Source organism: Myotis davidii, unplaced genomic scaffold (genome assembly GCF_000327345.1).
Source record: "Myotis davidii unplaced genomic scaffold, ASM32734v1 scaffold123, whole genome shotgun sequence".
In the NCBI taxonomy this organism is placed as follows: Eukaryota; Metazoa; Chordata; class Mammalia; order Chiroptera; family Vespertilionidae; genus Myotis; species Myotis davidii.
Genome location: NW_006295391.1, coordinates 1,020,538 through 1,043,199, shown reverse-complemented (window position 1 = coordinate 1,043,199; position 22,662 = coordinate 1,020,538). Strand labels below are relative to the sequence as shown.

Here is a 22,662-nt window from a genome sequence, read left to right as displayed (position 1 = left end):
CTACTGTAGGAGTAAAATTTCACTCTGAGGTATAGAACACCACGGGAAGTTCTCTGACTGTAATAACTACAATTTGAATTCCATTTCAAGACTCTGATAGCTGTAGTGAGAAGAGTTGTAGGGGCCAGGAAGGAAGTAGGGACCCCAGTTAGGAGGCTCTTATAAAAAGCCTCCAGAAGAGAGATGATGGTGACTTGCTTGAATCAGGGGTTCCTAGTGAAGGTGGTAAAAAGTTGTTGGATTCTGGATATATATTGAAGGAAATGCTGACAGGATTTGCTGATGGATTGGGGGTGTGTAAAGTGTGAGAGAAGTTAAGATTTTGTGCTCAGTTATTGGAAGAATGGGCTCATCATTGACCGAGGCTGAGGCTGAGGAGAGAATGTTCAACAAACTAGGAATGAAAGGGAACTTCCTCAACATGGTAAAAAGCATCTACGGCTCACATCTTTCTCAGTGGTGAAGACTGACTGCTTTTCCCCTAAGGTCAGGAACATGACAAGGATGTCCACTCTTGCCATTTCCATTTAGCATTGTGACAGGAAGTTCTGGCCAAGGCAGCGAGACTACAAAGAGAAATGAAAAACATCCAGATTAACAAGGAAGAAGTAAAACTATCTCTATTGCAGATAACATAATTTTGTATATAGAAAATCGTAAGGAATCCACCAAAACACTATTGGAACTACTAATGTAGGAACAAGATCCATATACAAAATTCAATTGTATCTCCCTACATTAGCAATGAACATTCTGGAAATTAAGAAAATAATTCCATTTAATGCCATGGGACTGGATAAATTAGGACAGGGGAAAGTAAGTTCTGAGGTCATCACCACTGAAAGGTCAGAGAGATGAGGAGCCAGTGAGGCAGCTGGACAACCAAGAGAGGGTTGTATCCTGGGGGCAAGTATTTGAGGAAGAAGGAGGTGATCAGCCATGTGTGATGTGCTGAAGAGTGAGTAAGCTGAGTGGGGATTCACAACTCAGGAAGGGAGGGACATGGGAGAATGGGAGAGGGAGGGAGAAGGGCAGAGGTCTGCCTAGAACCAATACTTTGAAAAAATGCAATAACGATTGAGTACTAGAAAAATGAATATGCAAGTCCTTTTTTTCCTTTTTAGATTCAGCAGACATGAATATTCTCAAATCATCATAAAAGGGTGTAAACACTCAGTTTCTGTAATCGGTAGCAGTTTGCGAGTGGACTGGTACTTATCCGTGGGATCCACTTTGTGTTGTGTAGGTCTAGGTTTGGCCAGGGGAGCAGGAGCTGAAATTCATTTAATGGAGAATCCTGTATCAAATGGCAGGAGGTGCTTGTCAGAGAAAAAACATCAGTTTCACCCTCTAAGAGGCTGTCTATCTCCTTGTTCAGAAAGCATGGAACCTGAATTTTGGTCCTGTATAGTTTATAATCACAGGCAAGTCAGAAATCACAAGAAGCATATTCCGAAGCACTGTCCCTTTCTACGAATGGTAACAGCTGTCTGCTGTCCTCCCTACAGTCCTGACATTTGTATGGTATTTCATTCTGAATTGCTCATTTAAGCCTCGTCCAACCTTGTGAAGTGGGTGGGTTTTTCATCTTTGTGAAGAAATGGGCCTAGAGAGATGGGACAACCCCTTTGCCCTCATGCTGCTTGAATGTGAGAGAGCCCGGTCTACCCTGTTAAACCCAGGAATTTGCTGCCAGGTTGGCTGCAGGATTTTTGCATCCCTCCCAGATACGAATTTAATGTCAGCTGTACGTTGATGGCTGATGTCCCACTTCGTTATGACTTCGAAGGTTGAATCTGGTGTCACTTTGGATGGGTTTGTGGGTGAATGGGTATAGCAAGGTAAGTAGACTTTGTCTTTCAGTTTAAACAGTTGCTGGATTACACAATCATTGGCTTTAAACTCTGATCAGAAGTGCTGTTGGTTTTCTAGAAATGCTGCCTTGTGACTGTGTTGTTTCCTCTTTCATAGTGTACGAATTGTTTGCATTTATCAGTCACATGGGAACATCTACAATGAGCGGCCATTATGTTTGCCATATCAAAAAGGAAGGAAGGTGAGTCTTTTTAGAAGGTAAATAATACATGTGTTTTATTGAGCGCTAGGCACTGTACTAGGTGCTTCATATGTTATCACATGTGGCTTTCACAATGGTCTTGTAGGATATACTCTTAAGACCATTTAAGACACTGAGGCTCAGGGAGGCCAAATAGCTTGATCTTAGCTAGTAATTTCTTGTGTCAGAGCTGGTATCCAAAGCCGCTCTCAATGATCATGCCATCATACCAAGGTAATTTTCCACAGTAAAGATGCATCCTACAGCAGAATGTATGTCATATTGGAAACCTCCATAGGATTGCCAGATTAAGCAAAATAATAATAATTAATAATAATAATAATAGTAAAGAAAAACCAGTTGCCCTATTAAATTTGAATTTCAGGTAAAGGTAAGCAAATTACTTTTTGAGTAAGTGAATTACTCAAATATTGCACGAGACATACTTATACTGAAATATAATTTGTTGCCTACCTGAGATTCAGATTTGACGGGGTATCCTGTGTTTTATTTGGCAACACTGAGCGGTCAGTGTCTTGCTTTATTGCAGCCTTGCAGTAGGACTCATGGCATCTTAAGTAGAATTGTTAGGTGTGTGGTGAACTGGGAATGAGACAGATTGGGCTGTGAGGCTGCACCTGTCTTCAGAACCCTTTCACTGGGCCAGACCCCTCTGGTTTCCTCCCAGGAGCTCCCCACTGAGTGGCCTGGGGGTTGGCACTCCTGCTCAAGGCAGTGCTTGGGCCCTGTGGACGCTGAAGAAACATGTGACCTTGGCATCTCCTAGAGGATGTTGACCTCTCACCCCATGCCTCGCACTGCAGCAGTGACCAGTTCTCACCCAGCATCGATTGTGTTCCTTTTTGCTATATCTTTTGTTTCCTCTTGATTCATAAAATAGTTGAGCACAGAGACTTGATTTATAGTGAGTTCCTTTTATTACCCGGCCTGATAGCTCTTTTAAAAATGCTTAAGAGAAATGGTTTAATTATAACTTCAAAAGCAATAAAATTCATCATAAGGAGTTAGTACAATATAAACACATACAAAAATGTGTCATCTGGAAGCCTAGGGATAATCATTGTTTATATTTGGATATATTTCTCTATTTTATTGTTTTCACTGGGAGAGGGTGTGTAAGTCTGTACACACACATACTACATATAACTATGCATATGTATTTATAACATTACTAAAAGTTTAATGTACATAACATATAATTTTATAACCTGCTTTTTCTCACTTTGTATTATATTGCGATTGTTTTCTCAATTTAGCAAATATTCTTTGAAAACATTTTAATAGTTGTATATTAGTTCACTGCCTGGCTAATTTACTTCTGATTTTTAGTTAGTTTTATACCTGAGGCTGAAACAAACACTATTATACATAATTCTTTGACTCAATTGTTTTTTTAAAAATTTATATTTTATTGATTTTTTTACAGAGAGGAAGGGAGAGGGAGAGAGATTGAAACATCGATGATGAGAGTCATTGATTGGCTGCCTCCTGCATGCCCCCTACTAGGGATCGAGCCTGGAACCGAGACATGTGCCCTTGACCAGCATTCAACCTGGGATCCTTCAGTCCTCAGGCCAACATTCTATCCACTGAGCCAGACCGGTTAGGGTTCAATTGTTTTTCATTTGACTCAATTTTTGAGGTTATTTATGGATTTCTGCAAAAAAAAAAAATTATGAGATCAAAGGATTCAAAATGTTTGGAGGCTCTTTTAGTAACTACTTTTTGATTGAGCTCGAGACTTAAAAAGGAATGGTAATTTTCCACCAGCATTCTGTTCCCTTTTATATAACAAACTTGAGTTTGGTTATCTTAAAACATCTTGATTCTTTTATGCATGACGCAGTAACTTTTCTTCGGCAAAGTTTCCCGGAACTGACTTAAATTCATCAAATGCTTCTGTGTTTTGTTTTCAGATGGGTGATCTACAATGACCACCGAGTGTGTGCCTCAGAAAGGCCCCCTAAAGACCTGGGCTACATGTACTTTTACCGCAGGATACCAAGCTAAACCTCAGATGTACAAATCGGCGAGAAGCCATACGCCTTTTTAATTTGCCAAAAACTTTTTTTAAAAAAAAAAAAAAAAAAAAAAAAAAGGTTGGGACAGCCAGACATGAAGGAATACATGGGGGTATTTATAGTTTATTTAAAGAACATCATTTGACGCCTTCTGAAATAGAACTGGGAAGACATTTCTATTAGCAATGATACACTACTGTAGATAGTTTTTCTTTTTATAAATGTTCGAGGAGAGAATGATTAAAAAGAGAAAAGTGTTCCTATTGCTGGTAGGGAATCTGCCACTGGCATGTGCCACCAGGAATGTGCCACCGATCCTCAGTTTTGCTTTGGGGGTCAGTGGTCTGGCCCCACCCACAATAAATGAAAAGCCCATTTTTGTTTCATAGTGAAAATCAGTAACTGGGCTGGGCTTTATTTGTGACATACTTTTTTTCATTCAGTACAATAATTTCTGACCTATCTGTGTATAGTAAATTAGAGTATCTGCAATGAAATGTTTTTAATTTAATCCCATCACAATTCAGAACACAACTGTACGAATGTGTGTGAGACTGAGATTGAGAATGTCAGCGAGGAAATCTGTGGCGGGTTGGTTTGGAAAGGTTAAAACAGTTGGCGTTAAGCACAGCTGGGAAAAGCAAGGACATCTTTTAAAGAAACCATAACTCAGGAACAGTTGAAAAAATTAGTTCCCTGCTTACATTTTCAGGCATAAACTGGATGGAGTTGTCCCTTTAAGCGCTGTCAAGAATTCACTTGGGTGTGCGACATTTGGTGGTGTAACGCCAGATGCCAGATGCCCAGAGCAGCACAATATTATTCTTTGCCAAAGGTAGATGGATTCTGTGTGTCAGCAGCCCTTCCCTCTAAGGTTTAGTGTGTATTTTTAGCTGATCGCTTCTTACCATCACACATGACAAGTCCTTGGAATCGTGCTAAGTGCCCCGAATGAGTCTGTGGTTTTTCTCCTCCCTGAGCTCTTTGCTTGCCTCCATTTCTACATTTTCTGGGGCCAGAGTCTCACCTCTGCCCTTTCTTGGCTAATCACCTCCTGACTTACCTTCACTGCTTATCTGCTGCCACCAATAATGCGATCTTGGTCCAGGGGTTCAGATGCAAGGAAACCTGGCATGATGTTATGAAAGACCATCGTTTCCATGTTGTACTTCAGCACGTCAATAGCAGTGTAGGATTAGAATTTCAGATGGGATGAAAAAGTGGAAGCTAGGGCCCTAGAGTTCTGCTACTGCTCTGCACCAAGTTCCAGTTTCTGGAGTTTCTATTTCAGATTATTCAGTCAAATGAAAAAGGATTTGTTGCTGTCCGCTTGACATGCCTTTGATTGGTAGAAAGGATCTTTTTAGAAACTGGAGGAAGATAAAATAGAACCAGTTGGGTGAAATACAGCCCAGAAGTGGATTATGACCCGGGGAGCTATGAGTTATCAGGATTTGGTTATGATGGGGTCTGTCACACAGATCTGTGAGCACAGAGCCCAGGGGCGGGTGCCGGAGCCCTGGGGGCTGCCTCTAGCTGGGCACGTCCCTCATCTGCCCTGTGCCTCACAATCTTTGTCTGTACAATGGTATGATGACATCTGCTCTCTTTTTCCAACTTTGCTTCGAAGACATAGTGAGATTGGATACCTTGAATTTTTAAAGAGCAGCAGGTGGTGTGCCATGGGGGGTGGTCCTAGTGGAGTATGTTCCCTCCTCTCTCATTTGATGTTTTCTTCAGTTTGGGAACAAAATGAGATTGGCATAAGGAGGGAGCTCATGGTGCAGTCATTCTCTACGAAACTGCCCATTGGGGTCATATTTAATGCTGACTGGGGCTCTGTTACATGAGTCCTTGACTCCCGTACAAATCCCCACACTCAGCAACCTTACAGAGTCTGGTCTCCTTAGGGCTGAGTGAGTCTCCTGGAATAATGCCGCCAGACACATCAAAAATGACCAGTTTTCATGCTATTACAAAGCAAAGGCCTTTTTTAGGGGTGGGGGCATGATTGAGGATTTGGATTGAAATGTGGACAAAGATAGCATGTGTATTTTGCACAAAATAAAAATTTTATAATAAAACCTTGCAAAATGGATGGTATAAAATAAGTATAGAAAATTATAAGCTATACAATATTTAATTTAATTAAGTAGAAAAATTAATTTAGCCCCTTTTGATGCCTAAACATACTGTAAAAAAAAAAAAGTAATATGGCTGCCTTTTTTTTTTTCTGCCTCAAAAAACAAAGGGCTATTTCTACAAGGCAAAGTTTTGTATATGTGCTATTCTTCATTTCAGATGGAAAATTGGGGAAAAACTGGAGCAAATAATGAGTTTCTTTCTGCTTAAAAAATGTATTTATATGTATTCCTTAATATATATAAGGCAGCTTTCCCTGGAATAAAAGTCTGGAACATACTGCTTAATTTTACACATGTATGTAGATGAAATTATTTGTAACTGAAAACTGGAATCAAAAATGGGTTTTGTCAATTGATTATCAGCCTGTTAGGAGTCCTACATGTGAGGTGTGGTGGTATAATTGTGAATTTCTTACTGTGTGTGGGTGCACGTGTGAGAGAGCCCTTTTTCCTGTAAATATCTTTTGATATCCATTTGTGTAAAATCCCAATGAATGTGTCTTTGGAAAATATAATGTATCAAAGTTTTTATTTTGTCAGTTGATCTAAATGTCCATATAACTAATTAGAAATCTGATTTGGTTCAAATTGGGGTATTTTTTTTCTTAAGAGAAAAATAGTATACAGAAAGGACTATTGGAAGAATCACATTTGAATGCTGTTTTACATCAGCATTGCTTCAATATTTTGACTTAGCTGTTTCCTCCCACCTACAAGAGAATGTGCCGGACCTTCCCCTTGGGCTCGCTTTGGGCTGCGGGAGGTCTAGTGTGAGTAGTGGGAGCCTGGGACTCCCAACACCATTTATTCCCCTGAGACCTGAAGTGGATGGAGCCGCACCTGCAGCTTGTGGTGAGGGCTCCTGGGTTTGCATCCTGACTCCGCCTCTCAGTGTGATGGGGCCAAGTCACTACCTCCCTGGGCCTTTTTCTCTAAAATGAGTGGGTTAGACCAGATAAGCTCAGAAGTCCTTCCCTGTCCTAACAGTCGGTTCTATTTTTATTTTCCTCTTGGTACTACTGAGATCAGACTGTAAAATACGATGATCACATAGGTTAGATGCTATGTTTTTGATTTGTTATAGCTAACCCACCCCAGCTTAGAACCGATCTCATTTTTAGTGTTTCTATCCTGGCTTCTGTTCCGCTTTCTTTGGTAAGTTTCCCATTTTCCCACCATTCGAGAAACTCTTCACTTTCCAGTCCATGAAGTACGTTGTTACCATCCCTTTCAAAAAGGAAAAAATCATTTAGAGTACTTCTTGCTCTGAAAAACCTCAGAACTACCTTCAGCTAAATCTGTCAAATTTATACAATATTTCCTTTTTAAAAAAATATTTTTATTGACTTCAGAGAGGAAGGGAGAGAAAGAGAGGGAGTGAGAGAAACATCAAAGATGAGAGAGAATCATTGATCAGCTGACTCCTGCACGCCCCACACTGGGGATGCAGCCTAGGCATGTGCCCTGACCGGGAATTGAACCCAGACCTCCTGGTCCATAGGTCAACGCTCAATCAGTGAGCCATGCCGGCTGGGCTATACAGTATTTTCTTATTCTGATTTAGTTCTAGCTGTGATCCCCAAATAAGTGCTAAGAAAGTTGTCTACCACAGAAAGATGCGTTTATCATCTCGTAGGACCACCCACCGTTGCTAAGTCACATTATCTGTGGGGAGATGACAGGTGACAGGGGCAGGACCAGGAGATAGGATTAGGTAAAGTGTTATTCTGTCCTTTACCTTAGGGCAGAAATCCTAGGTTACAAAACAAGGGCCTGTCTGAGATTGTCTAAACTGGTGATATGATTACCACACCGTGGCTCAGAGATTCCCTACTCAGTAAGTCATCCCGAGAGTTTGTATTAATATTCTCTAAACCTGCGCTGTTCACTCCAGTAGTCAATAGTCATATGTGGCTAATGAATGGTCTCTTGAAAGTTGGCTTGTCCGAACTGAGCCTGTGCTATGCATATAACATGCACACCAGATTTTGAAGCCTTGCTACCAAAAAAAAAAAAAAAGGGAATGTAAAATATTTTATCAATACTTTATAGTGATTACATGCTGAAATGACAATATTTTAGATACGTTAAATAAGATATGAAAATTTAACTTGTTCCTTTTTATCTTTTTTAATGTGGCTACCCAAAAATTTAAAATTAGACACGTGGCTCTCATTCTTCTATTGGGCAGTGCTAATCTAGACGTAGATGGTACGGGGTATGCAGCGCCCTGCCTTAGGTATGGAAGGTAATTCTCCGAAACATCTAGACAGAAGCAACATGAACATTTTTGCTGGAGTCAGGAGCACCATGAGGCACATGAGGCACAGAATGCCTTCCAGAAAGCAGAAGATTTTTCTGTGTATAAAAGCCAATATGTAAAAGACCCCAGTGAAAAGATAAGAGCAAATGAGCCCCAGACCCTGTTCCTTCGCTTTGCCTAGGAGCCTCTAACTTTGGGCTTATTTTTCAAACCACTGCCAGGTGCCAAGGATGTTAGCCACAGGAGGGTGCTGGGCGTGTTTGTTTCTCTTTAGGCGACATTCTCTTGTGGTTTCCCCTCCCCAGGTATTGTTCAGTCTGTTCAGAGCCGGGCGTGGAGATACTGTGTTGATCTTGCCGCCCCAGACTCACTGCTCCTCTCAGCCTCGGCAGAGCAGGTTTCGATGTTGGCTCTCGAAAGCGTTTGTATTTATTTTATTTTGCACTAGTCACAGTTGGTATTTCAACTATCTCAGATGTTTTGGGAGAGTATTTGCCTGTGATGGAAAGAGAGATGGATGATTTGTTGCTTCACTTGTTTTAAAATTAAAAGCTATTCTCACAATCTGAGGTCCCTTGATGACTCTTTTTTCTTTCGTTCTTTTGCAAAATGCCAAGTAAATGAATTCTCCTCTTTGTAGGTTCTCACCCATCAGTGGAACAGGTAACTTGAGACAGTGACTAATTTTATTTCCTTTTAGGGTTTCTTCGTGTAGGCAGCCTGGTCCCCATCCACATTGGAACATCTGTTAAGGAGGGAGGAGCTAAGGCAGGGAAGAGTCTGGTGTCCTTTAGATTTTCTCTACTGATATGTCCAGTTGAATATTGGGGTCAATTGAGACCTTTCTGTGGCTCCCTAACTCTCAATTTGCTGATGGCTTCCTTAACGCAGCAGAATCTACACTAGTTGCATCAATAGATTCCAGCATTTCTATGACCCCACCTTTCTAGGTTGTATAAGTTTCCCATGGCTGCTCTAACAAATGACCACAAAAATTAGTGGTTGAGGGATAGAGGGAAAAATGACCAGGAGTCCAGTTTGGGACCTGTTGAGTTTGAAATGCCTACCATGTTAGGTCGGAGAGAGCCCAGGATCAGATACATGCAGACATGTGACAAGATAATGGACTCTCCCTGGAATTTCTCACAGATCAAGGTGCCAGACACAGATACCGGCTTATTCTCCCTTAATCCACATTACCCCCCCCTCCACCCCCTGCCCATCCCCTGCAGCAGAGAATTCCTCAGCTCATGTCCCCGCCCCTCACCCCAACTGCAGTATAAAAAAAAGCACCCCCCTCCCTGTTGGCGTGAATCCATGTGCCCTATCTTTTGGGGTACGTGGGTCTCCTGGGGACGCAGAAATAAACCTTTTCCTTTCCTTTCTTTTCTGATTCACTGGAGTCTTTATTTCTTGCGCCGCCTCCTGAGCCACCTAACCTAACATACCAGACCTCTATTTGATGTTGAGTAGGAAGCTGAATATACAACTCTGGATTTTGAGAGAAGTTTCCTCTGCCTGGCATGTTCTTTCCCCAGAAATAAAAATGTTTTGAATTATGCAAGGGCTTGGGAGAGGAGCCACATTCACCACTAAGTAGATGGACTTTTTATCTTATATAGAAGAGCAGTGAAGCAGGAAAGAGAGACCCCCAGCTTGATTTTTACAGAGGAGAAAATGGAATTCCACCACTTGCGGCCCCAGTTCAATAGAGGGGGTAGTGAAGAGGGAGAAGGGGTGCTTCGGTCTCTTGGTGTAGTCAGTCTTCATCTGAGGCAGCCGTTCCTTCCATCCCAACCTCACCACTCAAGGACTTTAGTTAGTAAACGTTTCAGAAACACAGAAACTTCCGTCTCAGTGGCATCTCTCCTCTGCTCGGGGGCGAATTTAAGAAGATCTCCTATGATCTCCCACCTTTAGGGCGTTTCCTGAGATCTCACCAGCTCACAGCCTTAACCACCCTGGATTCCTTTCTCCCTGAACACATACCAAGCTCATTCCTGCCTTGGCATTTTGCATGAGCTGTTGGCTCTGTCAGGAATGCTTGTCCCCAACTGCACTCAGCAGGCTTCTTGCCATTCAAATCTCAGCCCAAATGTCAGCCAAGAGGAACATTTCCTGACCACCTATAGATAATACCTTATATGTCTCATTCTTCTAGCACTTCGTAGAACATAATATTGTTTTTGTTTTATTAAAGTACTAGAGGCTCAGCATGCGAAATCGCACGAGACCCTAGACCCGCCACCCCACAAGACCCAGACTGGTCGTCTTGCCATTCAAATCTCAGCCCAAATGTCAGCCAAGAGGAACATTTCCTGACCACCTATAGATAATACCTTATATGTCTCATTCTTCTAGCACTTCGTAGAACATAATATTGTTTTTGTTTTATTAAAGTACTAGAGGCTCAGCATGCGAAATCACACGAGACCCTAGACCCGCCACGCCACAAGACCCAGACTGGTCGCTTGGTCGTTACGGTGTTATGGCCACTGGCCTTTTATAACATAGATTTGTTGATCCCTCACAGAAATCTGAATTCTTCAAGTGCAAGTTTGATTTAATTTACTTAACCACTGTCCTGCACTAGAACAGTGCCTGTTCTAGTAGGTGCTCAAATATTTATTGACCAAAAAGAAAAAAAAAGACCCTAAAACAAATATATTTTAATGCTTTTATTCTAAAAAAAATCACAAAATCCAAGTTTAGGTTAAATAATATTTTAGTCTTAAAATATTAACAAGGAAGATTTTAAAGTTTTTGTTTCATATCTAAAAATGCATTCCTGATTTCCAGTTAACTCATGCAAAATCATATGTAGTGATATTCCACAAAAGGACCTTTTAACCAGTAGTAAAAATGGATTCTATTTGAATTGAAGCAATTCTGATTCCCAAATCTCATTTTGAAAGATTTCTGAAAAGGTCTTGAAGCCATAAGTTTATTTGAAAACATAATTTAAAATTACCCAAATATAAATACAATTTAATAATGTGAAAAAGGGAAGGCATGCTTCCAATAATGGTACAAAAATACTACCTGAATCTTGGTACTTTATAAATTATAAGCCAACTGAGTAAATTAAATACATCAATATAATAGGTTATTTTTGTGTTAGTAATTTTATTTCAAAGAGCAACACAGGGAATTATTAAGAAGAAGCCTTAATACCAACAGAGTTATCCTATAACACATAATATTTCATTAAATACACAGACATATTATCATGTAGTGTGACGATAACTTTTACACCCCCCAATGCCATTAATTTACTATAGGTCACTTAATTTGGGTTGGTGTTAACTTAGAAACAATGTAAACATTTAAAGTTAAATTTCTCTGTTATCTATTTTAGCTTAAAAATGAAATCCCAAGATTTTAAACATTATTGAGCATAATAAATAAGGAAGCATCACAGAAGAATTCCTCTCAAAACAGTATTTTTAGATTAGACTAGATATACAGTATTCATAGATATACAAAATATATAGAAATGTCTTTTCTAAATAGTTAATAAATGCTTGTTAAAGTTTGTAAAAAGTTTACTAAATTAATCCGTTTTTTTTTCAACCCATGTAACAAATTTGCGTAATGAAAATGGAAGAGGGTTTGGGTGAGATGACAGGGAAAATGGAAAGGAAGTTGGTAAAAACTCAGGTTTGCTGTATTTCCTTTACACACTGGTAACTTTCAGTCACAAACACATCCCTCACAGGGTGCAATTCCTTTACGGTACCTATGCGAACATTTTTCTTATCTCAGTGAAAGTGACAAATGACCTAGTTGAGTGTCTATCCCTTATTCCTTTTTGTGTCGCACCATTTCACTCAAATAAAAAGAGAACATTTTATTGTTGAGCAAATTGTCCTTTTTCCCATCTTAATATTATTTTGAGTGCAGGTTTCTAAGGGAAGTATCCCACTCTAACATTGCAGGTTCGTTTTCTCTTGTAGAGAAGGTCGTGAGAAAACAGTTCTGAGAAGGGGTGCTTGTTTCTAGAGGGTGTTTTTTTTTTCTTCTTTTTTCTTTTTGGTATTTCTGTAAAGGTTGCAAGTAGCGAAAACTTTATTCAAGGCAAAATACCACATGTGAGTTTGTTAAACCTCACACTTTAATTTTCGTTTTTTCTTCTCTTAACTCTTCAGTGTCTCCACACAAAGGTCTTTGCTGTGTGTTTGGGAAATACTGTCTTTGAGCTCATATGTGTGTGTGTGTATGGGGAGTTAAGGGTGGATGAAATGGTGACAAAGCTGTTCTAACAGAACCCCTACTGCCTCACTGAGCTCTGCTCCCTCCACTTCTGGTCTCCTTGTCCTGATTTCTTCATATAGCAGGGATTACAGACAAAGGCCATGAGAAGACTTCAGAGCTGGTCTGAGTGACCATAAAACCACCTCATCACCCCCAAATTTCAATGTTTTTAGACATATTGACCAAGTCCAGCTTCTTAAGGGACATGGATTCAAGTAGCTCAACCTACCATACAAACAGGAATACATTGAGGACATGGTGTGGCATCTACACACTTGCTACATGACATTTGAGGCTATTAAGGCCCCATGTTCATTTCCCTTTAATGGTTTTCATGTACCTGGCATTACTCTAATCTCTACCTTACTTAGAATCTCAGTATTTCTAAATTTATTCCTAAACTTTTGGAAAATATTTGAAATGCACTATTCAGCATTTAGAACCCAAAACTGAGCTGAAGCAATCAACACGATTTTGTTCAGTAGCCTTCGGGTACGTGGATTTTGCTTAAGTTTTAGATCTGTGTGCCTCTGCCGGCCAGAGGAGTAGTTTGGCACTGGCTGCAATGCTGCATAAACCAGACACGTGGATATCTGTCAAGTTCAGTGTGACGGCATGAAAACAATCTCAAGGATAGGATATTAAAAACAAATAGAAAAACTGTAACACAAAGTTCATGAAAATGCTTCCTTGTTCAGAAGCAAGGAAAAATAAGCTAACTCATGTGGCGTAACCATGCACTGGGTAAGTTCACATTCAGTAGCGTTATCTTGCATGCTTTGGTTAATATTTGAGTAGGCAGATTTGCGAGGATTAATGCATGCGTTACTTCTGCACCTGAGGTTATATGCTTCATTTTTTAAAAATTGCCTTTTTACAAACCTTATGCCAGAGTTAATCTCCGACACTCTTAAAAAATATATATATATATGTATCTACTTAGTTCAAAACAGTTTATAGTTCAACCAGTTCTGTAAATACTGAGAAGGTAAACTGGGCAGTAAAATCCAGAGAGGGAATGCATTTGGAATTATTTAGAAAGGTTAAAATTAGGTGTGTGCATGTGTAGTAATTTCTAAAATAAGAAGCCTCGAAAAGATAGCACACGAAGTAAGCCTTCAGAATACCCTGTTTCGAAAAAGCATTTCAAGGTGTAAAACAACAGCAACAACCATGTGAAAGTACAGCCCGGATCTGTGGGACTGATTCAGGGACAAGTGAAGAAGGAGCACAAAAGGAGCTTGCTTTTATATTGCCGAGCTCACAAAGTTTATGGTAAGTAGTTTGGGAGCTCCTGGTACAAGTGGGGCTAGTACAATTGTGTTTAAGTCTTGCTTGTACAGCAACACTATCCTAGAAAGATTGATCTAGTGCAATTATCTGGACATGGACCCAAGATTCAACTCAGTAGCTCTTGATTATTATGCTAAGTGAAATAAGCCAGTCAGAGAAAGACAAATACCATATGATCTCATTATATGTGGAATCTAATAAACAAAATAAACTGACGAACAAAGTAGAAATAGAGGCATGAATACATGGAACAGACCGATGGCTGTCAGAGGGGTTGGGGGAGGGGGCTGGGTGAAAGAAGGCGAAGGGATTAGCCAAAAAAACATATATGCACAACCCACCGATGTAGACAACAGTGTGGTGATAGGCAGAGGAAATGGGGGCAGGGGGCAGGGGCTCTGCAGAGGTGGGCAGAGTGGGGGAAAGTGGGAACATCTGTAATAGTGTTAACAATAAAAAAAAAGTAAAAAAAAAAGAATGAAGAAATGGCATAAAACTGTGGAAATGGGTGTGTCCTGGACTTTCCAACCCCGTTAAGTATCACTAATTTGCTGTTTTAGTTAAAACGCAGGTTGGCTGAGAAAGCACAGCTCACAGTTCTCTATGAAAGTCTCTTGGTGAACAAGATCTGCCTTTTTTTCAAGGAGTCATGGGGAGTGATTGTGGGAGAAAGCAAAGGGAATGGTGACTCAATATGATTAATCCAGTAAGTGGACACTTTACTCCTTCCCCTCCCCTCTCCTATCCCTCCAACTCCTCCTCACATTGAGGTCTACAGCACAGAGAAATAGCTCGCTAGACATAGTTATAACCTATTTTGAAATTCAGCAATGATCACTGGTCTTCTCTGCATTTTCATCTAATCTCCTGGAGAAATTGGTCCTTGAAAGGCCACTATGCAATTGAGTGGCCACTCTTATAAAATTGTACCATCCTCTGAGAGATCTTGGGCTGCTACTCAGTAATGCAAGAGAGTAGATAATCAAGGCCTTCCCAGAGTGCTTCCAAGGGAACCAAGGCCATCTTTTCAAATGGAAAGAGTAATATAAATGACAACTTTACACCATGACGATAAGATACCAAAAACAATTTTTTTTTTTTTTTTAAATGTGTATAAACTTAAGAAAAAGATGTATACAATAAAGACTGTTCTAAGATCTTGCTATTTACTTTTTGGTGTTGCTCTGATTGCTATAAACTTTCACTTGCTTTTTAGTAACTTTTAACTTAATTTTAGTAAAAATATTATGAAAAAATGTCTTGGGCAATAATTCTGCACCTCCTGACAGGTAATAGCTTAGGAAAATCTTGGTTCTGATGGACACTAGATATATTGGAGAAAGTCCTACCAAATGCTTTGCAGATTACCAAATTATGAAGGGAATGGAAAATTGTTCACTCTCGCTGCAAACAATTCCTTGGAGTTTGAAATTGCTTTATATTCAAATAGCAAAATAAAACAGGGGCCCCAAATTTGCCAGCACTTAGCAACAATCAAGTTAAATAAACACAGTGCACATTTACCCAACTGTCAGGCTTTAAATTATTACTGATCTCATGTATGTAGTGGCAGCAAAGCTAATAAACCAATCTATTATTATTGCAAATTTAGTTACTATTGAAAGTATAGAATATTGTCATAAATAGAACATTTGTGAAAGTGGCTTTGAATCCTTTGTTTAGAGGTTCCTAATGGACTATGATGGATGCAAGTCAGCTGGCCAGCGTGGATGCTCAAGGATACGGAGGAGGAAGGAACGTGCCGAGAAGGGATGCTATTCCGTCAGGGATACTCAACCAGGTAGCTACCATCGGTTGGCGGCTGGCCCCATGAGTCCTTCCCAGGCCGAATTTCTAGGATTCTGAAATTCTGGAGAATACCATTCTTGAAAATCTTGTTGAGCTTTTCTTTGCCTCTGAGCCTGCAGGAAAGTAGGTTAAGATTGGTTGTCACTGCTGCCCAATGGTGAATGCCTCAATGTCTTGCCTCCTGCTGGTCCCGCTGGAGGTGTCACCTCATCCAAGTGAGCTTTGACAGTGAACAGCAAAGCTGCCACCACATGCCCTCAACTTTTTGTCTTTATAAACTAGAATAGGTTATAATGTATGTAAGCCTCAAGGATTTGTGGTTTCATGTTTACCTGAGGCCCTGTCCTATGCCAGGGACTTTGAACGTAACAGAGGAGACCATTTCTCCCTGCACCCCGAGTTTAGTATGTGTGCAGTAGAAGCTAACTCCCCAGTCAAGTGAACTATCTTGATCCAAATGCTGTTTTTTCCTGGTTAACTATAAGCATGAGTAAAACCAGCTATTACTCACCAAAGGGCATGAAGAAAAGCTGGAATCAGATTGCTTTGGGGAGACTCTGGAGGAAGCAGACACACTGAAGAAGAATGGGACAACTGACTAGGACAAGTTACCGGGACTGGGCATTGGTGAAATTATATTTTGGTTAGCATTTTGCAAACAATTTTTCTAATCCTTTCAAAAGTGATGTCTTTCTCAATAATTGCTGAGCGCCCAACAAGCACAAAACACTCTGAAGAGCTGAGTGGGATGGAACCAATGGAATAAAAGACCATTGCCAACAGGAAGTCCTGGTACTTAGTAAATGTTCAAGAGGAGAGCCTAGCCATGTGAAACCTCTGATGTTCAGGGAAATTCAGCTCGAAAGCACTGATCTCTGTCACTTGGGATGCAAAAGGGCGAGCAATGAGATTATTATGGAACTCAGAAAAACACAATTTTTAGGAAAAATGTATTTATCACTCTTAAGAAATGCCATTTAAAATATTAACAATTGAAAAGGAATTATCAGTGTGCAGGGAAGTTAGTAAGCAAGTAAAATATGACATTTAAGTAAGTTAATGTTAACTCATTAGAAATGACGACATCATCAAACTTCCGTCCTGCAGAGAATGCATGAAGAAACAGTGTCTTACCTCTTGCTTAAGGTCAAACAGTCTCAGACAGCACGTGAATAAGATCTGTGTTTGCATATTTACACCCTATGTCACATCTGCTTTGAGGAAAACACTCCTTCAAAACCCTACACTGTGAAAAACTATTTTCAGGAATTTTTATTTGGTCCATTGAGCTAACAAGGCTGAGCTCCCAAATCTTTACCCCCGCCCCCCTTCCCCACGTTAAAAATTGGAGCAACAAAACAAAACTCCAGCAAGGCATAAATGAGATATTAAAGTGCATATATACAGTCCCAGAAAAGTTTTGATTGGGAACAGCAAAAATTTCTAGTGCAAAAACTGCTTTTGCCAGCAAAGCTCCTTCTCTGGAATCAAAAAGCTACAGTAAAAGTTAAAATTGGAACGGGTTTAAGCAATGCCTCTTTTTAGTCGAGTTAATATTTGTGCATGCACCTCGGCCCAAACTACGTTCAATCTTCTAAAAGGGGGAATTTTAGGGGACAGTTCAGAAATAGTCAGAATTCCCTGATCAGAGGCAGTGCTTTCTCCAGGTGTGTCACGATCAAGTTCCTTAGATGTGTCATCAGCCGCAAGTGGGGACGAAAACCCAAAGACGATGTTTTGCGACAGGCTTGCAGCTTGCGGAGAGAGTATTCACATAGTTACTTCATCTTGGTTAGTCTTGAGCCTCTCGCTTCTTCTTTCGAGCCCGACCTTGACTCTATATAACATTTTGTGCTTTGGGATCTGAACAGAGACTGGGCATTGTCTGTAGGAATTCCCTCAGGCTCTATCACCATGGCCTTTTGAACATCCGGTGTCACCATTTTGGAATCCATAATAAAATAGGTTTGCATTTCTGAATACACATATGGACAGGGATTATTATTTTTTCTTTTCTTTCAAGGATCCAAATTGAAAGCTCTTAGGAGGACATCCAGGTCACCGAGATTGGCCGCCTGGAAGAGTTCTGGCTGGTCCATCAGAGACAGTGCGATTCTGAGGGCAGCCCAGATGTTCCCGGAGATGGCAGGATGAGGAACTTGCTGTTGATTCCGGCTTTTCCTCTGCAGACTGAGGGCAGTGAGAAAATTGCTAACCGCTTCTCTAAGAGGGTAGAAAAACAGACATTTACAAATGCAACGCATTTCAGAGTTAGCAAATAAGACAACAAAAAACGGATGAAGTTATTTTACTCTTAAATCCTAAATCACCTTTCTATGGTGTGTGGGCTCATCAGATGAACAACTTTCTGATTCTGTCATTACTCTTTTGTGAAAAATCATCGTTTAATGCAGTGAGATAGAAAGAAAAAAGCAAAGCAATTTTTATTTAGGAAAATCATGTGGGAGAAGAAGAATAATGGCATTGCTAACTCTTCAATGCATCCACTTTTCTCTGCTCCAAGAACGACTTGAAGACGTAGGCTATTCACAGACGTGGTTTATAAAACTAGGGTTGAGGAGGCAGCATCTGGTCCCACTCAGAAACAAAGGGTCTAACTCTTCCTATTAGTGATAGAAATATGGGGAGGAGCAGGGGTTGAGTTCAGTTTCTTATCGGAGAATCTGAGCTTGGATCCCATTATGTAACCGTAGGCAAATTTTTTATCTTCTACAAGCCTCAGTTCCCCCAACTATATAATAGGGAGACTAGACGTCATTTTAAAACCTTGTGAGGTGCAGTGAAATCATTTTATGTGAAAACTCTTATCATTAACTTAAATTGTTCTAAAAGTGTTGTTGGAGGAACCCCGAGGATCAATGAGGCCAAAATAATTTTTAAAGTAATCCTGACATGTTATTTCACCTTTAACTCTTAGTCTCTCATGAGTGTACACTGGAATTTTCTAGGGACCTCATAATTTACAACATCCCACAGATTGAATGCGAAAGCAGAAATGAGTCTTCTTTTAAGCAAAATATTAATAGATTCACAAAAATGATAAAAGAATGTCACTCTTCACTAAACATTTGTTTTTGTTTTGTCTTTTTAGGGGTGAAATATGTAATTTATATTAACATGTAATTAGTTTATTATATTTAAATGAATCTTTCAAAATTTTCTGTTTAATTCCTAATATGGTAAAAATTCATAGATAAAACCCACATAAGAAAAGCCCTGTGAGGTTCTCAGTAGCTGTTAAAAATGTTAAAGATGTCTGGCTTGTGTGGCTCAGTTTGTTGAGTGTCATCTCATGCATCAAGAGGTCGCCAGTTCAATTCCTGGTCAGGGCACATGCCCAGGTTGTGGGCTTGATCCCCAGTAGGAGGCATGCAGGAGACAGAGTTTATTCTCATACTAGTGGCCCAGTGCCTGGATTTGTGCACACTGAAAGTAAATTAATTAGAAGAAATATTTTAATATCACTATTTGCCCTTTCTCTCTAATAGAAGTGTCAACCAAATTCATGATTGACAATGACAGATCAAAACAGATTCGTGCGATTGGCACCAAAGAGAGCTTTATAAGTATCGTGCATGTGCAAGTCAACTTAGCCTTTTATAGATATAGAATAAACTTGCTTAATTAGACCTGCTTTCTGATTTAGCTAAACTTTTTCCAGCCCAGTGAAGCACCCCAACTTCTGTTTCAGGTAATTGTCAGCAACACAGCAGTAAATATCAACATGAAGCAGATTATTACTGTAGATCATGCAGGGAGAAAAAAGGGTAAAATATTTAACTGAAGCAATATTTGACTATATTCTGGGCAGTGACAAAACCTGAAGTCATTTTCAAGGTCCACCATTTCTTTTTTCTTTTTTTTTTTTTTTTTTTGCATGTGCCCTGACTGGGAATTGAACCATAGGTGGACACTCAACCACTGAGCCATGAGGGCAGCACTAAATGACAGTATTTTTTTAAAAATATATTTTATTGATTTTTACAGAGAGGAAGGGAGAGAGAGATAGAAAGTTAGAAACATCGATGAGAGAGAAACATCGATCAGCTGCCTCCTGCACATCCCCTTCTGGGGATATGTCCACAACCCAGGTACATGCCCTTGACCGGAATCGCACCTGGGATCTTTCAGTCCGCAGGCCGACGCTCCCAGTGGTGGCGGTGCCTGTGTCCCACTTGGGGGAAGCTGAGTGTTGATTTGTCGGCGTCAGGTCCGAGGTGCCATTTCTTTGTAAATGGCCAGTGTGTGTCATGGCAGCTCCTGCATTGAGTGTCTGCCCCCTGGTGGTCAGTGTGCATCATAGTGACCAGTTGGATGGGTGGAGGGCCACGTAGCATATTAGCTTTTTATATATATATATTAATTATTGTATTATTTTCCACACTAACAACTGTAAACCTACTTTTGCCCACCTGGTATTATTATCGAAGGGGAAGAGATTTACTTTTTCATTAAAAAGGGGTCCTCACTTTTGAAATGGTTAAGATTCATTGGTCTAAGCTCTACTCTGGCGCTCCGACTGACGAAAGGGTAGCATTTTAAGCTGTATCCTCATTTCAGGCCAACAACTTCCTCTCCTTACTTCAACTGTATTCAGGACTAGGGTAGGGCGTGCTTTTGACTTCTTATAGAAAGTGTGAGGTGACAAACAGTGAGTGTTATAACGTATACACACACACACACCTGCATTTCTTAAGGGGCACGTCCCAGACTTTGTACCAGCTCCTGGCTCTCCTCTGAGCCACATCTCTATTGAGGGTTGCTATTTCCTACACATACACTTATACCCCAAGTTAAACTTACTTTCAGAATTCATTTTGTGTCTCACTTGATGATCTTTTTATTTATTTCCGGAAAAAAAATGCAATATGTTTATCACTTCACAAGCGTTCCCATATCCAGCATGACAATGTAAGATGTACAAAACTTAGCCAAGAAGTTCCAAAGTTGCTATTAAATTTGATGCACAGTTAAATTTGAGTTTCAGATAAAAACAATGAATAAGTTTCAGTTTAAGTATGTCCCATGCAATGTTTGGGAAATATTTATCCTAAAATTATATTTACTATTTATTTGAAATTCCTACTTAACCACACATTCTGTATTTTATCCAGCAACTTTAACATTGACTTGCTTTTGGCCTGCTTGAGGGTTAAAGTCCACACCTCACCAGGATTGCCCATTTGTACTTGTCATGGACCTTCGGGGATCCCTGCAAAATACTTGCCCTACTGAGGCTTACATCTGTGATTGCCAAGCAAGTGTTCTATCGGCCCCTCAAGTATGTTTTCTACACTAAGAAGCTGCAATAACAAAAAAATAAGAAAGCTCATCCATCTTGGCCAGTATGGCTCGGTGGTTGAGCATTGACCTATGAATCAGGAGGTCACATGGTTCAATTCTCGGTCAGGGCACATGCCTGGTTGCGGGCTCGATGCCCAGTAAGAGGTGTGTAGGAGGCAGCCGATCAATGATTCTCTCTCACATTGATGCTTCTCTCTCTTCCTCTCCCTTTCTCTTTGAAATCCATAAAAGTATATTTTAAAAAACAAAAAAAGGGAAAAAACTCATCAGAAGCCTTACAAAAGCCTCATTTAATTGAATTCAATGTACCTACATGCACTTATGTATTCATTTACATCTCTCCTTGTTCCAGAAAAGGACCTAAGTTATATCATAAAATATACCTAGAAAATAAGTGAGTAAAATGTGTAAAGATAAAAGCAGGTTAGGGACATCAGAGGAAGCCAGGGATGAAGTTAACATACAAAATGGACACTGTCAGGCCTGAGAGGCAGATGTGCAGGAGGCGGGACCCTGCACTCGGGCCCTCTGCACAGCGGCTGTCATGAGGACCTCAGCAAGGTCCCACGTCCACAGCATAAAACAAACCAGTTGCTCAGAGGTCGCTCAGGTTTCCTGGTTTTGACCGGAGCAATCAGTGACTGATGAATGTTCTTCCTAAGATCCCTTTATTATAAATGTAGCATCTAGTTTCTAAAGCCTCAACATTTGTCAACGGCACAATGTACTAATGCAGTTCAGAAATGGGAATTCTTCAGATGGCAATAGGATAATAATAACAATAATGATCCTGTTATAATAACAGTATCTAAATAATAACAATGATACTGCTGATGACAGCAGTAACAGTCATAATACTGACTCCTGCTAGGTATTGAGCATCTGTTCTGTGCTGGGCAATTATACTTAAACTGCACAATAATCCTGCAAGATAGACATCATTACTCCGCCACCCCTTTTCTGAAGCAGGTGAAGAAATTGAGGCTCACCGTTATGCGCTCAGAGTCATAAAACCAAAAAACGGCGACTTGAACTGTGACTTGACCCAAGCTTATCTGATTCTAAAAGCCTGCCTCCTTCTGGGAATGAAAAAGGGTGTGCGTTTTTTGGTGGGGGTTAAAAACTAACATTGAGTTCTCTCTCTTTTTCCAGTTATGGAAGCAATACCAGTTTACTTAGAAATCAGAAAAAAAAAGAAAAAGAAAGAAGAAAAAAATCACCCGAACTTTCATTACACAAAAGAAACAAAGGTCGTTTGTGGTCCCTGTTGGTGGGGGAAAGACAGGAGAGGACACCCAAGTGATAATGAGGAATCGTGAGAGAAGAACATTTCAAACTGTAACCCACCATTTACAAATATTTCCTTAATACCGTTTTATTACTCACTTTATTGGTTTAGAGAACCTGCGTTCTTGGTTGTGCTTTGCCAAAATCTGGCCCTGGACCCTTTTTAAGTCATTTTGCTGTCTCCTGCCC

General features: G+C 40.2%; 2 protein-coding genes across 2 annotated transcripts in view; one reads left to right on the top strand and one right to left on the bottom strand.

Annotated features, from left to right (window-relative positions):
* Positions 1–4,141, top strand: part of USP13 (ubiquitin specific peptidase 13 (isopeptidase T-3)) — an 81,725-nt gene extending 77,584 nt beyond the window's left edge. Inside the window, exons 19-20 of the mRNA XM_006770019.2 lie at positions 1,972–2,056; positions 3,994–4,141. Of these exons, the coding sequence (XP_006770082.1) occupies positions 1,972–2,056; positions 3,994–4,087 (179 nt within the window). The 3' untranslated portion in view covers positions 4,088–4,141. The remainder of the gene's footprint in view (positions 1–1,971; positions 2,057–3,993) is intronic.
* Positions 4,142–17,118: 12,977 nt separating this feature from the next.
* Positions 17,119–22,662, bottom strand: part of PEX5L (peroxisomal biogenesis factor 5-like) — a 158,226-nt gene continuing 152,682 nt past the window's right edge. The window contains exon 15 of the mRNA XM_006770031.2: positions 17,119–18,084. Coding sequence (XP_006770094.1) covers positions 17,880–18,084 — 205 coding nt within the window. The 3' untranslated portion in view covers positions 17,119–17,879. The remainder of the gene's footprint in view (positions 18,085–22,662) is intronic.